We start from the raw sequence: 26,294 nt of genomic DNA, 5'->3' as shown, positions 1-26,294 counted from the left end.
GGAGTTGGAAGGAAGCGGCCATGGCCTTAATTAAGGTACAGCCCCAGCATTTGCCTGGTGTGAAAATGGGAAACCACGGAAAACCATCTTCAGGGCTGAAGCTCACAGTCGCGCGTCTCTACGCGCACGGCCAACTCGCCCGGTGATGATGATTAATGATTAATGGCATTATCACATTACTGTTCTCTCTGTCAAGTTCAATGGGAACTTATTTGTATATGATTGTCAGTTCTGAAGTCTTTACTGATTGTTATCTTGTCTCATTTTTAGGTTGACAGACGTAATACCGCACGGCATACTGTACTAGCTAAATTGTTGGCTAATGTTGATGGCTTTCTGTATATCACTGACTCTTCGCTCTGCTCTGCTGAGTCTACCTGTGGAACTCCTATGTATATCTCCATTTCTGTGAAGCCTGCATGTGTTATTCCCCTTCGAGTTTCTGCTAGGATGGCAAATGTAATTTATTTACAAGATTTACAGCTTTACAATGGTAAGATGACTTTCTGTTTTATTTAATATTTAGTTTGTTAATTTTGATTGGAAAGGTTTTTACATAACAGATTGTAGCTGTGGATTATATTTTCTATGTTTAGAAGTTGCATTTTGTAATTGATAAAATCTTATCACGCAAGTGCCTGCATTTGTTAGAACATTTCTTCATTTAAATTGTTGTCTAGTCATATCTGTACACATTGTGTGTCTAGTTTTTTTTGTTGTGTTGCTGCACTAGGGAGTAAATAATGTTAATATATTATATACAAGTTATTCCCATTTAATGTTGTAAATTTCAGTTTGAATGTGATACCATTAATCTTACAAAAATTCAAATTTGAACAGTTGATGCTAATTTCAATAACTTCTATGGTTAAATGGAGTTTTGTTTTGACTTTCAATCATTTTGGGTTTTGCATATTCAAGCCAAAAATTACATAAGTGGATGTTAACACTGATATTGTCCATTATTCCTAGGAAGGTCATAAGCAGTGATTTTTGACCCCTTCACTTCCTTAGCATTCTGAGCTCTGTTCTGTTCACTGCTTTCTTCCTGTGATATATTTACAAGTGGCACTGTAGGAGCGCATGTTGTAACTAAATAGTATGCCTCTAGCGGTGGTCGCGAGTGGACGAGTTAGTGCCCGTCTCTTGTGTAGTATAGTGTGTAACAATGGCTCAATGGCAAAAACTTACTCTTGTTCAATTATTAGCGGAACTTGAAAAGGAACTGTTAATGAAAATACATTATCAGATGTAGAAGTACAGTGTTGTAATTTCTTTCTGATGTCACCTAAACAGGGCAAACAGTATAGGTACATTATGGACATTTTGTTTTGCCTATGATATGTAGCTGCACAAAGATGACATGAGTGCGAGAGCCATTCAAACATCATGACATATTTTCCTACAAAGAACTAGTCACTTCTTCACTATTGTATGTTAATTTTTAATTTATAAAAATTATTTCAGGGTATGTTGTACTTTACTATATCCTGCATTGTGCTACTGTATAACTTTAATTAGAGTAATCTGCAGAAAAATCTTATGATTTGTAAATAACTCGCCCCTTATTCCGTAAAACTCGACATTTCAGAAACTCGATACTCTCTCAGTCCACATTAGGTTAAGTTCACGGAAGTCTACTGTATGTCAGATAGTGATAGTTATTCGGCTAGCCCGTCTGGTGGTCATGTTCGTTAAAGCTTCAAGTCTATATGGTCTGACACCATGGTTAGCCGGTTCAAGTCCTGTTGGTCGAAAAAACTTTCACCATCAGAAGGTTGGTCATCAAGGTAGGGAAGGTGGTGGTATACAATTTCTAATCACTAAATTGCATGCCAAAATCCTGGTTTCAATTCCAAACCTTTCTGCAGTATTCATATGGAGTGAGGGCATATGACTCTGTTAAGGATGATTTGTCCATCGGATGGAAACGTTAAGCTTTGAGAGACCCCGTGGTGCTATTGAACAGGAGTAGTCTATGTGCAGGCTCTCGGTTTCACCCTCGCCCTTCTTATTATCATATACCATGTCATTCATTTCATCTCATTAACTTCTCTGATGAGGTTGACGTCAGGAAGGGCATCTGGTTGCAAAAACTTACTACAAAGATTCTAATGAAAATATGCATACAGTGAACTTCATATCTACAGTAGACACAGTTACTCCTTCAACTAGCTGTGATAAATCTTGCAGCAGAGGATGATCCCTTAGCAGTGGGCAACCTGTTTGAACAGGAAGGGGACGAGGTGGGAGTGGTCGTGAACTGGGAAGGTCTCCTTCATTTACACCAGGGGATCAGTTATGTGGTAAGGATAGAACAACTATTTGGATTGTTATCAATAGTAGTGGGAACCCTCCTGGAAGGATGGCTGCACAGAATGTATGGAAAGAGACTGCTGGGCTTACGTCTCACGCTAGTATAACATAGAGACTAATAGCAAGGTTAGTACTTGGTGTATATTCATTGATACATCCATGTTGATTAATATAAAGATGTGGACAGAGGCCGAAGCTCGTAGACATATGATGAATAACAATTGGTCTATTTCTTTTGAAAAATTGGATGCATTTATTACTTTGTTATATGCTCGTAGAGCTTATAAACTTACTAGTCTTTTCGAGGATCGTATTTGGTGATCTTTATGGTGTCCCATTATCTTCATTAACACTATGGCAAGAAACACGTTCAAAGAAATACTAAGGTATGTGTGCTTTGATCTCCGTAAAACTACTGTAGTTCCACTTGTTTGCAGATAGATAAATTTGCTATGGCATCAACTGTTTGGAACAGATTTATTGAGAGCTGTTATGGGTGCTAAACCAGGAGCAAATGCCACTGCTGATGAACCCCTCTTCCCCAGCAAAGCTCGGTGCACATTCATGTAGTACATGGCCAACAAGCCAGATAAATTTGGCATAAAATTCTGGCTACTGGTTGATATTGATTCTAAGTATGTGTGCAATGGGTTTTTTTATTGTGGGAAAGACAAAATGTGACCTGCCAGTTAGTCACTCCCTAAAAATGTTGTCATGAAACTCATGGACCCATACCTCAAGAAAGCCGGGCTGAGTGGCTCAGACGGTTGAGGCGCTGGGCTTCTGACCCCAACATGGCAGGTTCGATCCTGGCTCAGTCCGGTGGTATTTGAAGGTGCTCAAATACGTCGGCCTCGTGTCGGTAGATTTACTGGCACGTAAAAGAACTCCCGCGGGACAAAATTCCGGCACCTCGGCGTCTCCGAAAACCGTAAAAGAGTAGTTAGTGGGACGTAAAGCAAATAACTATTATTATTATTATTATTATTATTATTATTATTATTATTATTATTATTATTATTATTATTATTATTATTATTATTATTATTATTATACCTCAAGAAAGGACGTAACGTGACCACTGATAACTTCTTTACATCAGTAAATTTAGCTGAGAGACTGAAAAAGAAGCAAATGAGTATTGTTAGAACAATCATTTGAGTGAGGAAGGAAATCCCAGGGTCAGTGAAAGCATGACGCTTGAATCTGTATTAGACTGTCATACTTCAGAAAAAATATTTCATTACTCGCACAGTATATCGAGGAAACGCCAACAAGAATGTGCTTCTGTTAAGCACTCTGCACCCAAGCGTTCAAGTCAGTGAAGAAAACAAGAAGCTCCCTAGTATTACTGAATTTTACAATGGAACTAAGTATGGTGTGCATAAAGTTGATCAAATGGCACCTAAAATACTCCAGTAGGGCTCTATGTGTATTTTACAACGTACTTGATCTAGCAGCAATAAATTCAGTAATAGTCTACAAGAAATTTACGGGACAGAGAATCTCTCATATGAATATATTCTTCAAGTACCGAGCAAGTGACCGCATGGTTTGGGCCATGTAGCTATCAGCCTGCATTCGGAAGATAGTGGTTTCGAACCCCACTGTTGGCAGCTTTGAAAATGGTTTTCCGTGGTTTCCTATTTTCACACCAGGCAAATGCTGGGGCAGTACCTTAATAAGGGCTGCGTCACTTCCTTCCCACTCCTAGCCCTTTCTTATCCCTTCGTCACCATAAGACCTATTTGTGTCAGTGTGACGTTAAAAAATGTGTAAATCTAATTTTGTGAAGGCAAGATCCCGGTTGTTTGAATTTCCTACACTTCAGACTGAGCCTCAGGTCCAGTGTGCCAGTTGTAAGCAACAACAATGTCAAGCAAACTCCAATTCTAAACAGAACAAAACTTCTGATACGTGTTCTACCGGGTGAGTTGGTCGTGTGGTTAGTGGCATGCAGCTGTGAGCTTGCATCCGGGAGATAGTGGGTTTGAACCCCACTGTCAGCAGCCCTGAAGGTGGTTTTCCATGGTTTTCCATTTCCACACCAGGCAAATGCTGGGGCTGTACCTTACTTAAGGTCATGGCCGCTTCCTTCCCACTCCTAGGCCTTTCCTGTTCCATTGTCGCCATAAGACCTATCTGTGTCGGTGCGACTTAAAGCCAATTCTAAAAAAAAATATACATGTTCTTCATGCAACTAGGTAGTCAGTGGAAAATGTTTGGGTAAGGTGATCACTTGCATAAATTTCTTATCAAGAGCTTGAACAAGTCTGTAAACAAACAGAGAGTATTGTCCACATAAATAATTTTTATCATCTCATAAGCTTTTCACAACAGCATTTGATAGCAAGTGCACCAACATATTTTATTGCTACCTATTAGAAGTGAGGTAAAATGAACAATTATAAATATTTAACAATGGGTTGCTTTGTATACAATAAATTCCAATGGGTAATTAAGTTATTTTAAAATACATTATTGAACATTCAGATGTTTTCCAACCCCTAGATGCTAGATATATAAGCCTCTGCCAGGCTGAGTGGTTCAGACAGTTGAGACACTGGCCTTCTGACCTCAACTTGGCAGGTTTGATGCTGGTTCAGTCTGGTGGTATTTGAAGGTGCTCAAATAAGTCAGCCTCGTGTCAGTAGATTTACTGGCATGTATAAGAACTTGTGTGGGACAAAATTCTGGCATCTCTGTGTCTCTGAAAAACGTCATAAAGTAGTTAGTGGGATGTAATAACAAGGGCATTTTTATTGTTTTTATGACTGTTATTATAACCTTCTGTGGGTGGGGGGCGGTAGAATTGTTCCACGGTATCCCCTACTTGTGCCTGTTGCCATTTCTTGATGGATGCAGTATTTTTGTATCTGTCTCTTGGCACAGGCCAGAGCAAAGTGTAGCTTCCACCGAAGTCCCAGTCTCATCCATGGCTGTGACAATATGGAAGCTGCTGGGGTATGGGTGGTGCTAAGTAATGACATTTGGAGCACAAATAGTGTCAGAGTGTTATGAAAGGTGTTGCTCATAGGATCAGTCGTGCTGCAGTAGCACCTTCTGGTCCAGTGAGGAAAGCAATGGCAAACTACCTCACTCCTCATCTTGCCTAGTACGCCTCATTTGGGCTCTGCCATTGGTTTTTGTGGTTTTCCTATAATTGCATAGCCTTTGGTGGTGCTATCTGAGGATCCAACCAGCCTCTGGGCTGATGACTTAACAGACATCCCCTACTTGTTATAAGAGGTGACTTAAAGGGGCCCCAGGGGCTCTCAATTTGGGAGCTTTGGGTTGGTGCCCATGGGGCCCTTCGCTGTGTCCTGGCATTGCTTCCACATATTTGTGCCAGGCTCCTCACTTTCATATATCCTATTTGAGCTCTCTTTATCAACTCTTGTTCTCTTCTGACCCTGAAAGTTTTTTTTTTTTTTTTTTTTTTTGCTAGTTGCTTTACGTCGCCTTGACACAGATAGGTCTTATGGCGATGAGAAAGTATTAGTTATCGAGGCCTACAGAGTCATTTTCACGCCCTTTGTTGCTCTTTCCTTCTTTCTTTCTTTCTTTCTTTCTTTCTTTCTTTCTTTCTTTCTTTCTTTGGTAGTTACCTTCATTTTTCAAAGTGTTGGACCCCTTCCATTTTTTCCGTTTGATTAGTGTTAATAGAGGATTGTTACCTAGCTGTACTTCCTCTTAAAAAAGTAATCACCACCGCCACCCACGCTAGATATATATATCAGTAAGTGGCAGCGGTTAAAATGACCACCTGCAGCCTTTATAAGTATGTGGAAAGTACAGCTGTTCTAATGTTAAGGACTAGTGCCAATCCTGCATGTCATGCAGTAGGGGGTCCAGTACTCTCTGTTAACCCTTAACAGTCAAATTTTGCTGGTTACATAACTCTACTGGTATTTATTTTTCTGGAAAAGTGTGTGCATATTGCTATCTATTTTTAAGGGTAGACAGTTTTTGTACTTAACTCAAAATGAATTAAAAATACTTTACATGGTTACATAAATGCTGGAAACGTTGGTATGCTTCTCTGTTCTACTTTTGCTCTCTGTATAACATGTCTCAAAGCAAATGCCTTGTGAAGGACTAGCTCCATTCAAATGTTTTTGGAGAAGACTTTGCTTTCTTTTTGTCTTTCTTTACTCTACACGCTGTTACTACACTCAGCACAGTTTTTGAGTATATGGCTTTCTGTTCAGCGACTCATTATCTGAACAGGAAATATTTATTCCATAGACTGTGACATTTTACCCAAGAGTTGCTACTGTTCTCAGAATATACATACATATATTGGAAAAGTTCCATCATATAACAGATCATGATTTTGGAACAAATCCAATGTGTTAGCCATACTTGGTTTTAAAATCAGATTTATGCTATTCTCTACTCTCTGGCAAATGTTTTGATATTTGAGTTTTTTATGTGTTGGTTTATTCCACCATAAAATCAAATATTTAAGTCAATGGATACAGTAAAATCTCGTTAATTTGAAGTAGTTGCGACGAAACAATTGGACTTCGAATGACGTGATTTTGAATTAACCACCAGCTCTTAATTCAGAAATGCCAACCCTTGCTGCTTCACAGAATATTCTAAGACCTGTTACTGCATGCAATTACCTTGATTCACAGTTTAAACCTGAAAACAGAAAAAAAGAAAAAGACCAACCTAAAAACCCTATTTCCAAAATGTATCCAACAAGGTGCATTTACAGTAATAATTATTAAATTAATGTTGTAATGGTCCACCATTTTGATAATTTATTATTGTGATCACAATTCAATACGGATCAAAACCATGAAGTTTATATCCTATGGCAATTACAGTATTCAAATAATGCACTTGGATAACTCACTGCCAAACATAACCTTAGCAGCGAAAAAAATAAACACATAATTCAAATACAAGGACAAATTATGCTGGCTCTCCTGTGCAAATGCTTTATTTCTTTGGATTACTGTACTTTTTGCATTTTTTAGATGCCTTGTACTTGCACGGAAAGTGCCCGACTCTATTCAAACATCGTGGTTTATCAAACTTTATGTCGAGGGGAGGAAGTCTCTTGCTTCCATGTGCATTGCAACACAGTACAATGACCTACACCCTTGTAAGATTTCCCGGCTGGCACTTTTCTCCTTTAAAACCGTAAGTCTGTTTGGGTTTGGCATTAAAAAGAAACAACGCAGTTTCATCAACATTGACAAAATTATAAATTATATTATATTATATTATATTATATTATATTATATTATATTATATTATATTATATTATATTATATTATATTATATTATATTATATTATATTATATTATATTATATTATATTATATTATATTATATTATATTATATTATATTAAATTATATTATATAACTCCACTTCTTTTTTTACAGTGAGCAAATGACTTCACTGGATCACTTTCAACCAAGTTTTAATTGAACATCTTCAGTGTCTGACCTCTGGAACAAGAGTTCTTGGTGTTTTTGTCTGTTATCAACATTGCAGATACAAAGACAGTTTTGTATTGAAGTCATTTGGTGCATTTAATCTCAATTGTGCCTGTTCATTGAGTGTGTTGGCCTACAGCATAAATATATATTGGATAAGTTCCATCATACAAGTACAACAGATCATGATTTTGTAACATATCCAATGTGTTAGCTGTACTTAGTTTTAATATGAGATTTATGCTTTTCTGTACTCTCTGGCAAATGTTTTGATATTTGAGTTTTTTATGTGTAGGTTTATTCCATCATAAAACCAAATATATTTATGAAAATAAGTATAGATTTCACAGATATAATAAATTATATAACATCGAAAACATCTCTGGAATTAAACAACTCTGAGGACCGATTGTATATATGTTACTTGAGATAAGTTCACACTGATGAATTTCATTTCCTGAACTAGGATTGACTGAAGAAATTTTTCCAATCATACTCTTTGATCTCAGTTCAAGGAGTTATTTTGTATGTGAGATACCAGAACAGCTTACTGTAAACATTAATATTACGTTTCTTATAGTAAATGTTAAGAAAATGCACAAAAGACTAACCTCATACTTTGCTAGCTGTAGTTGCTGTCCGTATATAGGCTATGTTACGCTATTCATAATACAGTGTACTTTAATTAAGGCAACGGACGCTACCTTTCCAATCCTATTCTTTTCCCATCCTTGTGTCTCCGAAAAAACCTCCAGTGTGTTAGTACAACGTTAAACCACTAGCAAAAAAGAATAATACAGTGTAACACAATTCTACAAACTAACCTGTGTAAATTATTTACACTGTTATATTATCTCTTTACTGTTTTACAGATGTCTGATTACTCTGATTTGCATTGAAGGAAATTAAAGTGATACGATTAATGCTAGGAGTTCGAGGACCTGTTCCTCAATTCATAGTAAATTTTTGTACGTGTTTAACTTAGACGTTGCAGAACTACTAACTGCTAACTACATCTTTGTTAGCTTTATGAGGTTCAATTTCATTGCTTAGAAATCATTGTTATATGCTATAACTCTTGTACTTTAACAGCATTATAAGAATAATTTGTTTTCATTGTAAGCCAAAATTATAAATTTCATTAACTCATTATGCTTCGTCCAATGTGGCAACCTTCAACTGAGTTAAGTTTTTGTAAATAGTATCTTCTGATGATGAAAATTATGAATTTCATCAGGCTCCCCATGTATTTTATGAAAGAGGAAATCCAATGAGTGAAATAAGTGATAAGTTGAAACTGAGGTATTGCTTGGGAAAAATACCATGGAACACCTAGAACTAAGCCAACCAAGAGAAACAAACCTTTGGCACATGCTGTTACTAACACTGCGATTCTTTGCCACGGGAAGTTTTGAGATAATTGTTGGCGATTTGTTGCATGTAGATACAGCAACAGTTTGCAGAGCCATTCATCGTGTATCTAACCTTATTGCTATACCAAAACACGAGTTTATCAAAATGCCTTCCAAACAAATTTATATGAGGAAAATCATGCATGATTTTTCGATCTACAGCACTTGCCTGGTGTTCTAAGCACCACAGTTTGTACCCACAACATTCCTATAATATCTCCTGAGAGAGTGATAACACAGAAGTTTGTGGGAAGGTATACTCCTCAGAGACAATGGATATCGATGTTGTTGTTATCTTGCAACTAATAAACTTAATTTTTGGAGTCTGTATTGACACTAGTATAAACAACTTTTATTCCTTAATAGTACATAAACTTTAGAGTTCCACTTATTCAATACTTCATCACATTATTCATGTTTAGAATGATGCTTTCATGGCCCGTAATTGTAGACATGATAATAAGTTCTTGGGCTTTTGCCGTGTCTAGAAGACCTAAGGTGAAATTCTTCATGTTTCACAGATAATTTCACCTTGTTTTCTTGATACGGTAAAAGCCAAAAGGTTTATCATCATGTCTATACTATTCATGTTCTAATAGACATTCTACTGAGCTCGATAGCTGCAGTCGCTTAAGTGCGGACAGTATCCAGTATTCGGGAGATAGTGGGATCGAACCTCACTGTCGGCTGTCCTGAAGATAGTTTTCCGTGGTTTCCCATTTTCACACCAGGCAGATGCTGGAGCTGTACCTTAATTAAGGCCACAGATACTTCCTTCCCACTCCTAGTCCTTTCCTGTCCCATCGTCGCCATAAGGTCCGGCTCCATGGCTAAATGGTTAGCATGCTGGCCTTTGATCACAGGGGTCCCGGGTTCGATTCCCGGCAGGGTCGGGAATTTTAACCATAATTGGTTAATTACCCTGGCACAGGGACTGGGTGTATGTGTCGTCTTCATCATCATTTCATCCTCATCACGACACGCAGGTCGCTTACGGGTGTCAAGTCAAAAAACCTGCACCTGGCGAGCCAAAGTCCTCGGACATATCCTGGCATTAAAAGCCATACGCCATTTCATTTGTCGCCATAAGACCTATCTGTGTCGATGTGATGTAAAGCAACTTCTAAAACAAACAAAAAAAAACTGTTGTCCTTAAATGTTAGTTATTTGTGATGCTAGGCTCAGATGCCTAAATATCGTAGCAAGATAGCCAAGTTCTACTCATGATAGCAGTGCATGCTAGGACATATTTTGGCTCATTTTGGGCCATCTTCAGTTAAAAGGAAAGTACAATTACTTATAACTATTTATGAAATGTTGCCATTAAAATTGGCACGTTATGGTATATTGTACATATTAAAAAGTATCACAATAGTTAAAAAAAGGAGCAGGTTATAAATATGAGTAATTAAAGGTCTTTAAAATATTCTCTTTTGACTTGATGAAATGATTGAGAGTGGTACCACTTGTTGAAAGATTGATGCGGATAAAATGTAATGATTTAATGGGTACTGGAAGATATCGTATTATACATGTTCATTTTTGTTGCTAATATTGGTATTTGAGAAAATTATTGTCTGTAAGGAAGCCTATGTTTTTTTGTTATATTGACTAAATTAAGCAGATTTTCTTAATTAAGTTATGTGAACCTAAAATGAAAGGGAGAAACCAGAAGATCAGTGATTGTAATTGTTAGTAATATTGATAATAAGTTAATAAGTATTTGAACTTACATTGTCTTTCAGTCACTCTTGTTGTGGTTATCAGGTGAAATGATCATCTGAGTGAGTATGTGCTGTTGTCTGTTTAAACCTGTTAGTGATGGAAAGTGGAATTGGAGGAGGTGGTTGAGTTGACTGATGAAGAGCTTATGACTTGTTTTGAGCAGAAAATTTAAGCGTGTTGATGTTCAATATTTTGTCATATAATATGTTGGTTTTCTATGTGATTTCATTACGATTGTGTATGGGGTTGTATCATTGATCTATTTGAATGTGTAACTTTTCAAGGATATTTAGAATTGTTCCTTTATGAGCTATTTGGAGTGTCGTCATATCTTGGTTGATAGTAGTGATTGTCTCTGCAGGTCCTACCTGGACCACTGAAGGGATCCATAGATGATGATGATGATGATGATGATGATGATGTCAAGTCTGCTAATAAAGGTACCAGGCACAACTTTGACTTGGAATCGAAAGATAGTGGGTTCGAACCCTACTGTTGGCAGCTGTGAAGATGGTTTTCTGTATTTTGCCCTTTTCTTTCCCATCGTTGTGTCGGTGCAATGTAAAGCATCGTGTAAAAAAAAAAAAAGTTTGGGGTGGTGGAGCTGGAATTACCAGGTATCTTCAACTTTGCTATTGGTACCAGTTGTTTGCAGGAAGTTGCTGATATTTCAGCCATGAACCCAGCATCCCCTAACTGTTTGTTGGAATAACAATAAGCATAATCCACTTGAAGAGCGCTGAATTCAAACTGGTTCAGTTTAGACTCATTTCTCTACAATATGCAGTCTATGTTTTTAGTAACCTTACCCAGAAAACCTGACCTTTCTCCTGGTTTTTCTTTTTCCAGCTTCACTATGTTGTATATTTTACTACTTTTATAGCAGGATATCTTATGTTTGAATCAATGGCTTTTTCCTCTCTTATTACAGGGAAATAGATAGTAACATATTTCAAGTTCTGAAGTTCCTATCTCAGTCCAAGGCCAAATGATTGCAGTTTCACATGGCAATATCAGGCAGTTTCAGACAATTTCTTCATACAAAGTACATGGTTTGATGACTAGAGATGTAGGATATACATTCATGACTGTTTTCCTTTCTGGTTTCAGGTCAGCTGTACGCAGACAAATACAGCCGTATATTCGCTGTGAGGGATATCAGTTCCAAGACTGCTGATGAAAAATTTACTTTTGCTGTGGATGGAACTCTCTTTTCATCTATATCATGCTTGCAGCCAGTGTTAGGCCAGTTACGGAAATCCTCAAGAGTTCATGAACTTGTAACAGTTGCAGGTAAGAGCTGGTTAAAAGAGTTCAGGATTGCTTTTTATGGAATTACATTCAATTCATATGAAGAGCAGAAGAAGCATGTTAGTTCTTCAGTTGGAATCCACCTCACACCTTTATATAGTAAAACCTTGATGCACCATTTTTCAGCAGGGAGGGGGAAAATGACGACGGATGTGGAAAAACGATAAATGCGGGCAACGTAAACGATAGGGGGAAAGGAAAATAATAAAATACAGGTACTGCATTTTGACATTTTTTAAAAATGTAAATTATTATTATTATTATTATTATTATTATTATTATTATTATTATCATTATCATTATCATTATCATTATTATTATTATTATTATTATTATTATTATTATTATTATTATTATTATTATTATTATTATTATTATTATTACGGTGTTATCCGTGGAAGGCAGAGGTGAAAGAAGGTGCGGGCTGGAATGGGTCTAACTACAAGTCCGAAAAGCAAATTTAAATTTCAATAAAGGTTATATTTTCAAAAATGCCAATACTTAACAAGATTTAACAAAGCTTTAGACTTCAACAAATAACAGCAAGTCAACCAATAACCAACAATAAGGTCCAAGACCAGGAAAGTCAAAATTTAGAGGCAATTAAACATATTTTCACTAGGTGAAATTACCATAAAGCAAAATCCAGGTACAGGTATGATTTTCCAAATGAAAGAACAAGTCCAATGTTCGTTACAAGTGCACCTTACATCTTTGAGCTTCAAGCCCAACTTGCCAAGGTACCTTTTGAACTAAGGGGCAGAAAACCCCATCATACCAAGGAGCACTTGCTCCTAATTACAATGTTAAGCCTCCTAGAGGCACACAGATCAAATTTAGGAAAGAGCAGACCCGCTCTCAATAGTTCAAGCCTATCAGAAGGCCCTAAACAGACTTTACACTTAACTGCCCTTAAGGCATACTTATAAATAAACAGGGGTAACTTGTACCCATTCTACTTGGCGTAGAACAAAAAAAAAAAAAAAAAAAAAAAAAAAAAAAAGGTTAATTTAAATGGCACTAAATGCAAAAGGATTGGAGGCGTGAGTTAGCACTCCTAAATACACATTTTAAAACCTAAGAGGCACTAGGCCGATTACACAGGGGCTAATCCCAATCTATGAAGGTGACTAGTATACAAAATAAATTTAACATATTAAGAAGGAAGAGAAAAACGGTTACGAGAACATAGTCACCTCAAATTCAAAAATGAAGGGTAGCTCGAGAGGGTAAAGCACTCTCTATCCCCGATTTACAGTTGAAGAAATTTGTAGTTTTTACATAGACCGAAGAGGGATTTACATTTTAAAGAGATGGGTTAGATATTAAAGGTTTCGAACCTTCCCCGCGAGTTGAACTGCTGAGCTAGCAAGAAAAGATGTAAAACGGCCATTACCTTGTTGAAGAGCTGCTGTTCGAAGGAAGAGGCGCTTCCCGCCCCCTGCTACATATCCACACGCTAAGCTAGATGTTATTGAAGTGGCGCGGAGACAAGAAAATCAGCAGTTTTAATACCCTCGCGGAAAATTCGAGACCTTTCATGAATGATTAAGACCCGCCCACAAACGTTTATTGGCTAACAGCAAAAGTTACACACAAATCGATGAAGAAACACCTTATTGGTGGAAAATTAATTACAGAAATTTAGGATTGGTTAGATTCAAAACAGGCGGAATGAAAGCTTAATATTGCCAACCCACAAATGAAAGAACAAAATTTAGTAAAGACAAAAACTTATGAATACAAAATTTCTCCAAGAAAGTTCATTCCTTCGCACCAGAGTACATTATCATAGTTTTTTAGTAGAGACATCTGTTACAGAATGTCCACACTTCTTGATCAACAAAAGCAAATCAAAAACACCCAGTGACATCTTCTGATAAACAGTAGAGTTGATTCAGTAGTTACAGTTCAGGGTTTCTCCTGTCGAGAGGTACTTTTAAGACGGAAAATCAAATTGGCAGCGTAAAGGTGTACCAACCGTTACAATTATTATTATTATTATTATTATTATTATTATTATTATTATAAAAACAACAATAATAATGGCATGTGGCCTCTGGAGCCAGATGCAGGTCTTTCGAGTTGTTGCGTGATAGGCGATTTACACGCATATGAAAATGCCGCCCTGCCTAAGACAAATTCTAATGTTTAATTCGGCAAGCAAACATCCCCTGAACCATTGGAAGTAACAGAGGAAAGTTAAAATCCTCGACTCGATCGAGACTCCTTGGACCAAAGGTCAACACGCGCTAATCATTTAGCTCATACTATACATGTATGTATGTATGTTTAGTCCTCAGCCCGAAGGCTGGTTGAATCCTCAACAGCTCCGCCATCAGCTGTCATAAATGGCCTAGGCATCACTGAAGAGGTGTACTAGGGAAATGAGGAGCGAGGTAGTTTCCCGTTGCTTTCCTCACTGAGCCAGAAGTTGCTATTACATATCAGTCTGCCAAGCCCACTGAAATGCATGCACCAACTGACCCTATGAGCAACATTTTCACACCATTCATAGCAGGGACTGGCTGTATAAGGAATGGCATTACTAGCATCACTCATACCTCAGTCACTTTCATATTGTCAAAGCCAAGGATAAAGCTGAGACAGATCAATGAAAGTAACAACATTGCTCTAGCCCATACCAGAAGACATAGTGCACTGTAAACACTACGTCCTGCCAGCAAAGGCATCATACTATACATAACAGTATCAAAATATTGCAACCATGATATAGGCCTACGTGATGAAAATAAAAAGCGTGACTTTTATGCAGTTTCATTTCACTTTTCTTTACACATTTTGTAATATTTGAAAACCTTTAAGTTTAGTTCTGTTTTTTCAAATTAAAGATATAATGGATCTTACGGTGATAACTTGTATTTAGGAAAAGATTCTGTAGACCCTTCATGAGCGATAGCTTAGATACTCAACACGGCGCGGCTCCTGCAGCTCAGCTCACACGAACAGAGTTCTGTATTTATAAAACAATAGGAGACCTTACTTTTGGGATTACCCTCGTAATAATAATAAAATCCTGTTCAATTCTAATAGCATGAACACAAGCAGTAGCCTATTTATAGTAAATCGGGAATGTATAGGTTGACATGCCAAGAGTGCGATAAAAAGTATGTAGGGCAGTCGGGTAGAAGTGTAGCAGTACTCTACAAAGAGCATGTCAGCACAAGAAAATACGCTAAATACTCTGCCGTGAGTGAACATATGCATTGTAATAATCACCAGTTTACAAACATAGAAAGTGACCTGTTTTTGCTACACTTTTAAATAAGGGTAAACAGATGAACATTCTTGAGAAATTAGAAATTTATAAATTACAGAATTAACAATGAAAATAGTTTAAAGAAACACATGGTAGATGATAATCAGTTATTTAAACTAAACTTGCAATCCCATATTCCAGAAAGAGAAAGAAAGGGAAAGGGCAACAACAACTCCCCTCCTATGCTGCAGACTCCTCCCACTCTAGCCTTCCCCCCCTCCAGTCGTTCAAATCACCAGCTAGGCAGTCAGCCGATTTAGCTCATAGTGCCCACACACCTGCAAGACCTCTGCATCTATCTTTCTATTTCAGCGTTGGATTCTAAGCCCGTCATGTTGCCTTTAGTACCATTACATTTTAGTTTTTTCTTTTTTCTTACAGACGAATGAAAAAGTTCATTTTAACCTGGCAGGCTTGATCTACAAATAACAGATTTACTTTCCGTTTAGATATTGTAATGATAAGCAAACGGTCTCAACACTAAATGGTGGGACTACGCAAGACCATTAATAATGCCACATTTAAATACAATGGATCAACAGTCAACCAGCTGTATTTTAACACATTACATACAGACATGTCATAGAATTGGGACATTAGGGAGATTTTCGTGTTTGATTTTTTATTATTGTTGTATTGTCTTGTCTGCAATCTGTTGGCACATAGTTCATTTTAAATAAGGTCTTTGATACATGTGATCTTACCAAGAAGCTGAAGAAGAGAATTTGGTTTTCTCGAAATATATACTTGCGTGTGTATATAAGTAAATGAAAGTTTAAATAATAATACATTCTGAATTGTATTGACAAGGTGGAATCTGGACACAATTGTAATAATTAACTCAACATGGACCATTTATGGCCATCATGGTCAAGTTAATAGATATTAACTGTTGTAAGTTGATTATAATCCAGGATGCAATCATATTTACATCCTGATACAATGCACACACAATATTCTATTATTTTGACTTCGTTTGAAACCATCCATACCTTGATGTTCGAAACACATGAAAAGAAATGAAAACACAAATAAACTGTGCATGACAGGGTATTCTAACATGGTAGCCAACATAGAAATTGTGTTCCAACAATAAAGCATTTCAACATCTTACCTAGTTAGACAAACACTGAAAACAATCTCATTCTTTTCTGAAATAAGAGTCAATGGTGCGCTGTTTAAGTGCATTTCTGTAAGTTGTCGAAATTAAATCTTCTATTACATCCATTGCATTCACAACTTTTTCTGGGGGGCATTGCTGGTAGATATGACACTGTCCAGAATTGATAAGGCTGTCATTGTTCTTTAGCCAGCAGGCGCGTGAGAATAATCTCCATTTCAAGTGTTTCGTCTGCTTGTGATTCCACTTCCGTTAGCTCACACTGCTCAGTTACATCACAAAAGATACCGTCTGTTACTAGTATTTGATTGTCAGTGTTCACAGAGTCTTCGAACGTTTCTCCCAACTCCAAATACTCTTATAAATCAGTCCGGTCCCTGTTATCGGCATGGGCTACAGCTGTTTCTTCTGTATCATTTGCAAAGAATCCGTACTTCCAGAAGCAGTTCTTTATAACACATGGTGTTACAGTGTCCCAAGCCACAGCTACAGTCAGTATAGCATTCATGACATCCACTTCCTGATATCAGAGTAGGTCACATTTCTTGATATCTCTGTTACAGTGGAACCTCAGTTCTCTGTGTTTGGAGGGACCACGAAAAAAGAACGTTCAACACGGGAAAACGAAAAATCCGGGAATGAATGAACCATCAACAATTTGGCTAAACATCACAAAAATGAAATACAGTAGAACCTCGATAATTCGAAATCGGTTAATTCAAAATCCCGCCTAATTCGAAGAAGCTCTTGTTCCCAGAAACATGAGATACAGTTTTGCATGTTATTTCAATTGTTTAATTCGAAATACGGATAATTCATAATTCGAAGTACAACGTCGGCCCCATTACCGAAATTCAGACTTTTAATTCGAAACTGCCTTTACATTTTAAAACACTAGTATGTTACAGAGTAATTTCAACTCAAAGTTTTTTTCATTATAAACATGCTTTCAATCCTCCCGTAGCAACAGCAGCCACACCCACAACGCCTCCTACCATTGCATCCTCCCCATTGGCCGACAACTTGCGCTATGTCCCGCCTCCCTTCCCCTCACCGCTACCTTCCCCGTCTCCACGACCGCATTCATACAACACACGCAGCAGTAAGTCAGTTACCATCAAACCTCAGTAAACAACCAAGGGACCAGTTCACACACGGGTAAGCATGTTCCGTTATCATCTCCTTACAGTGCTACAGTCTTTAAATTTCCAATAGCTGACACTCATATTATTTCCCCTTTTTCTTCTTTTACAGGATACATCCGTTTTAAATTTCACATACTAGATCAGTAATTCTCCGTTAGGAGAACAATGTCAACACTCTACTGCACAAATGATAACTGAAACACAACGCATCCCAATATACAGCAGCAAATTTAAGAAGCCAGCATCTGTTGAATTCCTTGACCCACAACTGAAAAATTTCCATCCCTATCAACTTTTTAATGCTATACGGCGCTCTGGTCTTTAATCGTAAATGAACGACGTGACTTCGGCTCAGTGGTTCTTCAATTGGATACCAGTATCTTATAGGAGCCAGCGTATTCTAATCTCCTTATCCAGCAACTCAAGAATTATTTTCTATAACAGCTTTTTAATGTGCACTGGACTTATTATGAATCTCTTTCAGAGAGTTATTTTTTTAACATAGTGCTGCACAATATCTCACATGGTATGTACTTTTACGAGACCTTACGTGTCTTTAGATTGTTTAATTTCTTCGGTATTTGTGTTTTAATTTTGCTTTAGGCTGACGATGACCAAGTACTAGGTCAAAACTAGTCCCTAATCATTTATGTAATTTAAACTCTTTACATTTTGTATTGAAAAGGTGGACCCAAATGATACATTAATTTACTCTATTGTAATCACAGTTCAATACGGATCTATCATTATGAAACTTATTTCATTTAATTAAGAGCAGGGTTTTGCGAACTTGCCTATAAAAAGAGGGCGTAATATCTCACTGCCATCTGCGTTACAGCACAGCATCATTCTCACTCTGTCCTTAAAAGATTTTCCGCCGTGACAAGCTTGTCCTTTCAGAGCGAGAGTTCTCTTTGGTCAGGTATTGAAAAAGAGAGCTGTCTCGTCCATATTGAACATGTCCTTGGGTGCATATTTTACTAAAATCGGTGCCCCTTGTTCCCGCCATTCGTTAATACTTTCTGTGTCAATACTTGCATTTTTGCCACTTACTGCCAAGTGATATTCTTCTTTCTTTGAATCATTTCAGCCAGCTATTCGAACACTTGAAGTCCTGTCCGCGCTTCAATGCTAATTCGTTGGTTTTTTCTTTTATCAATGGATCATCCACTGGCACATTATTTAAACGGGCTTGATGAAACCACTCTTCTTCTTCTGTTCGATTTTGGTCATATGGACCACGGACTAACAACTACGTTATCCTGGATCATCTTTTCCTTCCCCTGGCTTTGATCTTCTGCCAATATATCTTCACTCGTTGGCTTATCTGCTTCCTTCTTTCTTCAGAGAGAGAAAAAAAAAAATCAATTTTGAAAATTTATTTTCTCCTTCTTCTCGAAAGTTTCTGAGTCTGAAACTAATTGTCGAAAGTGGTTCCTGATTTGGATGTCTTCATGACTAATGCCCATTCTCTCCATATTTAGCATGTATTTCCATAAACCACTTGGGAACAAATTTCCTGTCATCCAAGCATTTTTAGAACATCTATAATCACACACAATCTATTAACTCATCTTCTACTTCCGTGTGCTTTGCTCCTCGAATTTGCCTCTGTTGATTAATCTTCTTAATTTTGATCGCCTGTTATTCAATGTTTTCTTGATTTTTTTAAGAACATCGAAAGTATTGATAGAGGTATTCTGTATGTTTTGGCTATTCCACTTTTAGATTTTTTTCTTCTTGTCAACTTCCTTGATGATCCACAATTTCTCCGCTATTGTCTTTGCAGAATCGTCTTCTTTTCAGCCATTATAAACAAATTAAGACTCTACAAAACTTGAACAAAAATTGTACCGTATGTGTATCTCACGACAATAATCGGGCTCGATGACAATTAGATAAAAAAAGTAATAAGGAAGCAGCAATATAAGCTTTAATTCCTGAAAAACTGAAGTGGGGCCAACCTACTATTCTGGTGTGTACGTGATAGTGAGGGATATGAGACAATCGCTTATGTTCGTTAATTGTCGTCTACAGTGACTTTGTTTGTTAGCTGCTCTGCAGTAACCAGATTACAGTACTGATTATGAATGACATAGTTTAGGGGCCTGATGAGAACTTTGAGTTACATATTAACCGTATTTCAAATTTAGCGATCGAAATAACACATGAAGGCCTATATTTGAATTCAGGGAATGGCATTTCCTTCGAAATGCACGTATTTTAAATTAACCGACTTTGAATTCAAGGGTTTTCACTGTAGGTTAGTGTGAATTAGTTACCTGAATTAATTTTGAAACAGTTGACTGAAATTTCTTCAGATGTTCTTCAAATTTTGTGCCATGTCATCAAGGCCACCAGATCACTCCACTCACTCTCCTGGTGAGAAATATGATGCATTCACAGTAGAGGTGTACAGTGGTGCGAAGTGTATGCAATATTGTATGGTACCATGGATAGAGGCACCTGTTTTATGCAAAGCACGAAATTGTGAAATTTTATGAAATTTTACAAATTTTGCTCAGAAACACAAAACTATTTATGTTTAAGCAAAATTGTGAAATAATTTATGAAATTATTTGGAATTGCATCATTTGAAGTTAACGACAGAGATTCGAGGTGAGTTGTGGCATTAAAGTCTGATAATCAATGCCACAATAGAGTTTTGATATATATCGCAAGGTAATATATAGTATATCAATTAACGCTAAATTAGCTTCCTGTGAAGCAAGAAATTTATCGTATTCATAATTGTGTGACGGTGTATTTCATCTTGCCTGTTGAAAATCGCTGCTGATCGGTGCGTTTAATTTCCTATTTTGTGCTCAGTTTATTAAAATGGTTGTGACAGTTTTTGATCAAGAAAATAATTTGTATCAGAAGGATTTTACGTGTTTGACAAAACTAGAAAGATACTGATGTGCAAATACTGTAATGTGCGAATTGAGTGGCAGAGAAAGGACACATGCCTGAAACACATTAATAACAGAGTTTCATATAAAAAGAATAAGAAAAAGGTGCTAACGATGACAGGCACCAGAAGACAAGCTAGTCTCACCGACACTAGTTCAGCGGCAAAATGAGCGAAATACGATAAAGACGCATTCATTTTATCTACAACTCAAGCTTTTATGGAGGCAAATATTCCACTGGAAAAAGTTGATCATCCGAAGCTGAGAGTGGATGGAGAAGTATATACCAGGTTTGTGCAATACTATACAATTTTTCCGAGGAAGAAATTTGAGGTTATGTTTTTCTAATAACTTTGTGCGGTTATGGTGGTTTTCTCGTTTGGTGACATTTAGGCGTAGATAACACATGCTGGATCCCTCGTTTGCTTATAATTATAAATCGTTTAATTCATTCAAATAATGTTAAATAGCCCTCTAATATTAGGCCTATTGATTTTTTTAAGGTGCTGGAGACTTGCCCACAACTGGAAGACTGCGGAAAGTTTATGTACCTCGAATCATCAAAGAGGAGGAGAATAAAAAGAAGCTGTGAAAGATGAGAGAGTTTCAATTCTTTGTGATGAAACAACTGATAAAAAAGGGCAATGTGTGTTTGTGGTTCTGATGAAACTGCTTAGTTGTGGTGGTAATTCAGTTCAGAATTTATATGTAGAGGGAGTGGAAGTTATTGCAAATGCTAATGCTACAGGATGTTCACAAGTAATAATTATGAGCGTATTTCACAAACTTGAAACTTAGTACCAGAATATAGTTTCTATAATTCCAGATTCAGCATGTTACATGGCCAAGTGTATAAACGCAGTTAGGGTTTTAGTTTCAGAAGGGTTAGTACACACGCAGTGCTGGGCTCATAAACTGAATTTGGTGGGCAGTGTATGGGCTGTGGAACTTAGTGCTTTGAACCAATGTGTTGTACAGGCAAAACACATCTTCCTTAATACACGTAAGAGAAAGCATTTATACATTCAATTCTTGGATAAAAATATGAAGACGAACCTACTAAGGCTAAACTCTTCCCTATTCCTGTGATCATCAGGTGGAACTCATGGTTTAAAAGTGTTGAGTACTGGGAGAATACCTTCATGATCTAGTAGACTTTGTTGAAACTATTGAAGACGAGAGTGTTGTTGTGAACTATTTTAAACGCCAAATGAAGTAACAAAAATTCATTAACTAGCTTTCTTGTTGAGCATTGTTCAAAATGTTGTAACTTGCTACTCACATTAAAGAGCTCCAGCATGCCTTAATTCATGCACTTGAATATAAGCTTAGTGACCTTTCAAAGGGCTTTAAATTACTACAGGACGCATTTTTTTTTAGACAACCTCGGATAAACTTTCCAGACTACCAAAACAAATGTAGACACAGTTAGCATCTTTATTTCAATCTGTAGGTAGAGCAAGCCTGAAAAAGTTGAACCACTTAATAGAGTTTGACACAGGAAAGTTTATCATTTCTTCTCTTGGTAACCTTTTTGATCCAAGAAGCATAATGGAAGGTGATTTAGAAAATGATGAACTCTTTCGTCTAATAAAGCAAATTCGCATCCTACCAAGACAACATACAATAACAAAAGCTTATCAGTAGGAGCAAAATTAAGACATTATAAAACAGTCACACAGCCAGAAATAACTTATGCTAGTGAAACTATTTTAAAAACTATTAATACAACATAAACAGACAAAATATTCAATACAGAAAGAAGAATAATTAGAACATGCATAAATAAACAGTATCAAGTTAATGGACAATGGAGAATAGCATCAAAAAGGAAATTGAACTAGTATTGAGCACAATTGGGAAAGAACATATTATCATTCTTTGGATATCTTATCAGAACACCTGACACCAGAATTAGCGGAAGAATAATTGTAAAATTATGGAATAGCAAGACCGAGATTAAATGGATCACAGAAATTAAGGAGGATATTAAAAACTACAAATAACAATAGACGATCTCAAAAACAAAGCAGAAAAAAGTAAAATACTTCAAGACACACACACCAGGCTACAGACCAAGATCAATAAAAGGTCTAATGGGAGGGTATTTTCGACAGAACAAAGGAAGGCAGCATCTCTCAGAATGAAAATATATTGGGCTGATAGGAAATCAAGAAATCCTTTATATAATTGACTAGAATGGTCCAATGTAAACCATAAAATGTAAAATAAATATCCACCTCTGTGCACAGAAGCCATTGGAGTGATACTACTCCAGTTTCTCAGAATGAAATTGAACTTAAGCGTTCAAATTGTCATGGAATTAAAAGAATAACTAACGAGTAAGCTGTAGAATGAAAATATGCAAAAATGCTAGTTTTGAACAAACTAATTGCTGTTACATACCGACTTTAATGTGTGAGAGGTTTTTACCAGACTTTTATGAAAAATTGGATTTAACGACAATCCGCTGTCGCGAGTAACTTTTTCGCCGTTAGGAATTCTTACTATAATGGACTTAGACTCTATGTCAGATAAAGCTTAGATTTGAGTTTCAGTTTTAGGGATTGTTTGTGATTTCCCCAACACACACACACACACACACACACACGTACACGCACACGCACGCACGCACACACACACACACACACACTTGGGATGCGTGCATCGCTTGTGAGCGGCGGTGGGTTCCTGCAAAGAGTTTGTTTCCGTTGTAGCATCATGCTTGTAAACTTCAGTTTGATTGGAGCAATTGTTCTCTCCAAATACAACCAGGATTGTTAGTCATGGAGGGCCTTGCTTGCTACTGAGGCATCTATTTTTTACAGCCTAATTGCAACCCTCCTCCTGTATCCGGGCTTGGGACCGGCAACAGTAACTACTGAACTACTCATTCTACCCAGTAGTTACTGCAGGTGCATCATCATCATCATCTCAAATTTTGATGTCACTGGGCGAGTTGGCCGTGCGGTTAGGAGCTTGCATCCGGGAGATAGTGGGTTCGAACCCCACTGTCGGCAGTCCTGAAGATGTTTTTCCATGATTTCTAATTTTCACACCAGGTAAATGCTGGCTAGCGCTGTACCTTAATTAAGGCCATGGCTGCTTCCTTGCCACTCCTAGGCCTTTCCTATCCCATTGTCGCCATAAGACCTATCTGTGTCGGTGTGATGTAAAGCCAATTGTAAATAAATAAATTTGATGTAATTTCTCATTACATGTTCATGAACAGCCTTTTCACTTTCAGGCTGTGTCACACATGTGGATGAAGAGACAGCATTTGCTTGGCCAGCATGTGGTAAATGTGACAATGATCTTCTTTGTGAAGTTGATGAGAGTATCTACCTGTGTCAAAGTTGTTCTGGACCTGCTCAGGTGTATACTAAGATGTCTTTGGAAGTGTTTATTTCTTGTCCTGGTCTACCTCATCATTACCAGATCAGAGTAAAAGTAAGTATGTTCATTAAAAACTGCAACTTTAAGATCTTAGACTGGGTTCTTGAAAATTGAGATAAAACAAAACAGAACCCTGGATAGAAAAATAGCATGTTAAACTTCTTGGTTGAGTGATGGAGACATACATTAAGTACTCGGTTATAATAATTGTATTTGATTTCTTTCTTGTTTCTCAAAAAATACTTTGTTATTGACATTAGCATAGAAACATGAATAGGAACATACTGTATAATGGGGACATGGAATAATGGGTCAGTTTGGGAAGAAGGAGCAAGAGAAAGAGGACACTGGAACAAACTTGAAAAACCGAAAGCATGAGGACAATCTCTGCATCTTCATATACTCCCATCTTTACATAAACAGGCTCTTATCTCATCAATCCCAGTTCTTCAACATCCATGTCTTCTCAGCTCATCTCCAGCTTCATTAGGAGGGTGGGCTTCACCACTCTGGATCTATTTAGTGTTGTAATATGGAAAACTCTTGCAACAAAGTAGATATTTAAACATCATCATCATCATCATCATCATCATCATCATCATCATCATCATCATCATCATCATCATCCAGCTCCCACCTTTCCATTTTCCTCTATCCAACCACCATTGTTCCTCCTTAACTATGTTCCAGTCCAGGTTTCTTCTAATTATACTATTCTTGATTATTTCAACACCTTAGTCTGGGTCTCTCTCTTGCATCTCTACATCTATGATGTCCATTACATAATTAACTATGAATGAGGGGCATGATAGCTGAGTGGCATTGTCACAGGCTGTTCACCTAGGCAGCCATGGAGAAATGAAAAATTGTATTCCTGTGGTTTAGATTCCTTTCAAAATTGTAGGCCCTGTGGCCATGGTCACTATTTCAACAGTACAGTGCCAGTTCCGTTGAACCATTTCATTGCCAAATGAGTTCATGGCATTAATTATTTCACATTTTGTTGAAGACCGGTTGTAAAACATGTTAAAAAAATGCATATTAAAAGTTATAAACATGCACAATAGATCCAAAATTTGAAATATATGCACTAATCTCAAATACATGCAAGTGTGCATGTGCTATTAAAGTTAATAATTTGTCCAGTTTCACCTTCAAAAGCACTTCCTTGTCGGTTTTGGAGGTCTACATATCAGGAAACAAAATAGGCATTTGTATACATATCTGATGTCTAACAATAACAAACAAACCAAACCAAACCCCTTGGCCCAAGAGCATGGGTTAGTGACCACTGGGTCATTAGCTGAGTCCTGGCATTGCTTCCACTTGTGCTAGGCTCCTCATTTTTATATATCCAACCTCCCTTGGTCAACTCTTGTGATTTTACAACCCCGACAGTTGTAGGTCTGCAGGGAGTCCTTCATTTTCATGTCCTTCATGGCCCTTGTCGTTCTTTGGCCGATATCTTCATTTTCCAAAGTGTTGGACCCCTTCCATTTTTCCTTCTGATTAGTGTTAATAGAGGATGGCTACTGAGTTTTACTTCCTCGTAAAACAATAATCACCATCACTGCACAGTGCAGAGTGATTGTTTTTCAGAGTATTTTTAACCACTTATTCATAATGAATTACACTCCATAATAATGTATAGGAAACATACATACATACATACATACATACATACATACATACATACATACATACATACATACATACATACATACATACATACATACATACATACATACATACATACATACATACATACATACATACATACATACATACATTATAGACCGTAATGCCTTTCAGCAAATACAAAGAGGAGAAGAATTCCACCTAATCAAAACACATTAAAAAGTGCATATTAACAGTTATAAATATGCATATGAGGACGATCTCTGCATCTTCATATACTGCCATCTTTACATAGACAGCCTGTGACAGCCCCTCTTTGGTCTGAAAACACACTGGTTAATCGCACCCTCCCTTCCAAGATGCCAGTGAATACTTTGCCTGGAATACTAATCAATGAGATACTTGATAGTTGTTGCAATCCTTCCTGTTCCCCTGCTTATAGACAGGTGCAATTACTGCTTTTGTCCAATCTGAAGGTACCTTACCAACACTCCATCCTAATCTACCTCATAGATTACCGATACCTTTCAGCATTCAGTCTGCAAGCCTCTGTGAATTTACTAAAAGTCGCCACAGTCCTCT

The 26,294-nt window shown here is 37.2% G+C and overlaps 1 protein-coding gene across 1 annotated transcript in view; it reads left to right on the top strand.

Annotated features, from left to right (window-relative positions):
• Positions 1–287: 287 nt before the first annotated feature.
• The window catches only part of LOC137501219 (DNA repair-scaffolding protein-like), a 42,409-nt gene continuing 16,402 nt past the window's right edge, over positions 288–26,294 (top strand). The window contains exons 1-3 of the mRNA XM_068228091.1: positions 288–493; positions 12,021–12,203; positions 23,926–24,128. Of these exons, the coding sequence (XP_068084192.1) occupies positions 391–493; positions 12,021–12,203; positions 23,926–24,128 (489 nt within the window). The 5' untranslated portion in view covers positions 288–390. The remainder of the gene's footprint in view (positions 494–12,020; positions 12,204–23,925; positions 24,129–26,294) is intronic.

The sequence above is a fragment of the Anabrus simplex genome, chromosome 6 (genome assembly GCF_040414725.1).
Source record: "Anabrus simplex isolate iqAnaSimp1 chromosome 6, ASM4041472v1, whole genome shotgun sequence".
NCBI classification, from domain to species: Eukaryota; Metazoa; Arthropoda; class Insecta; order Orthoptera; family Tettigoniidae; genus Anabrus; species Anabrus simplex.
The sequence above is the reverse complement of the archived record's forward strand: the minus strand, read 5'-3'. Positions and strand labels throughout refer to the sequence as shown.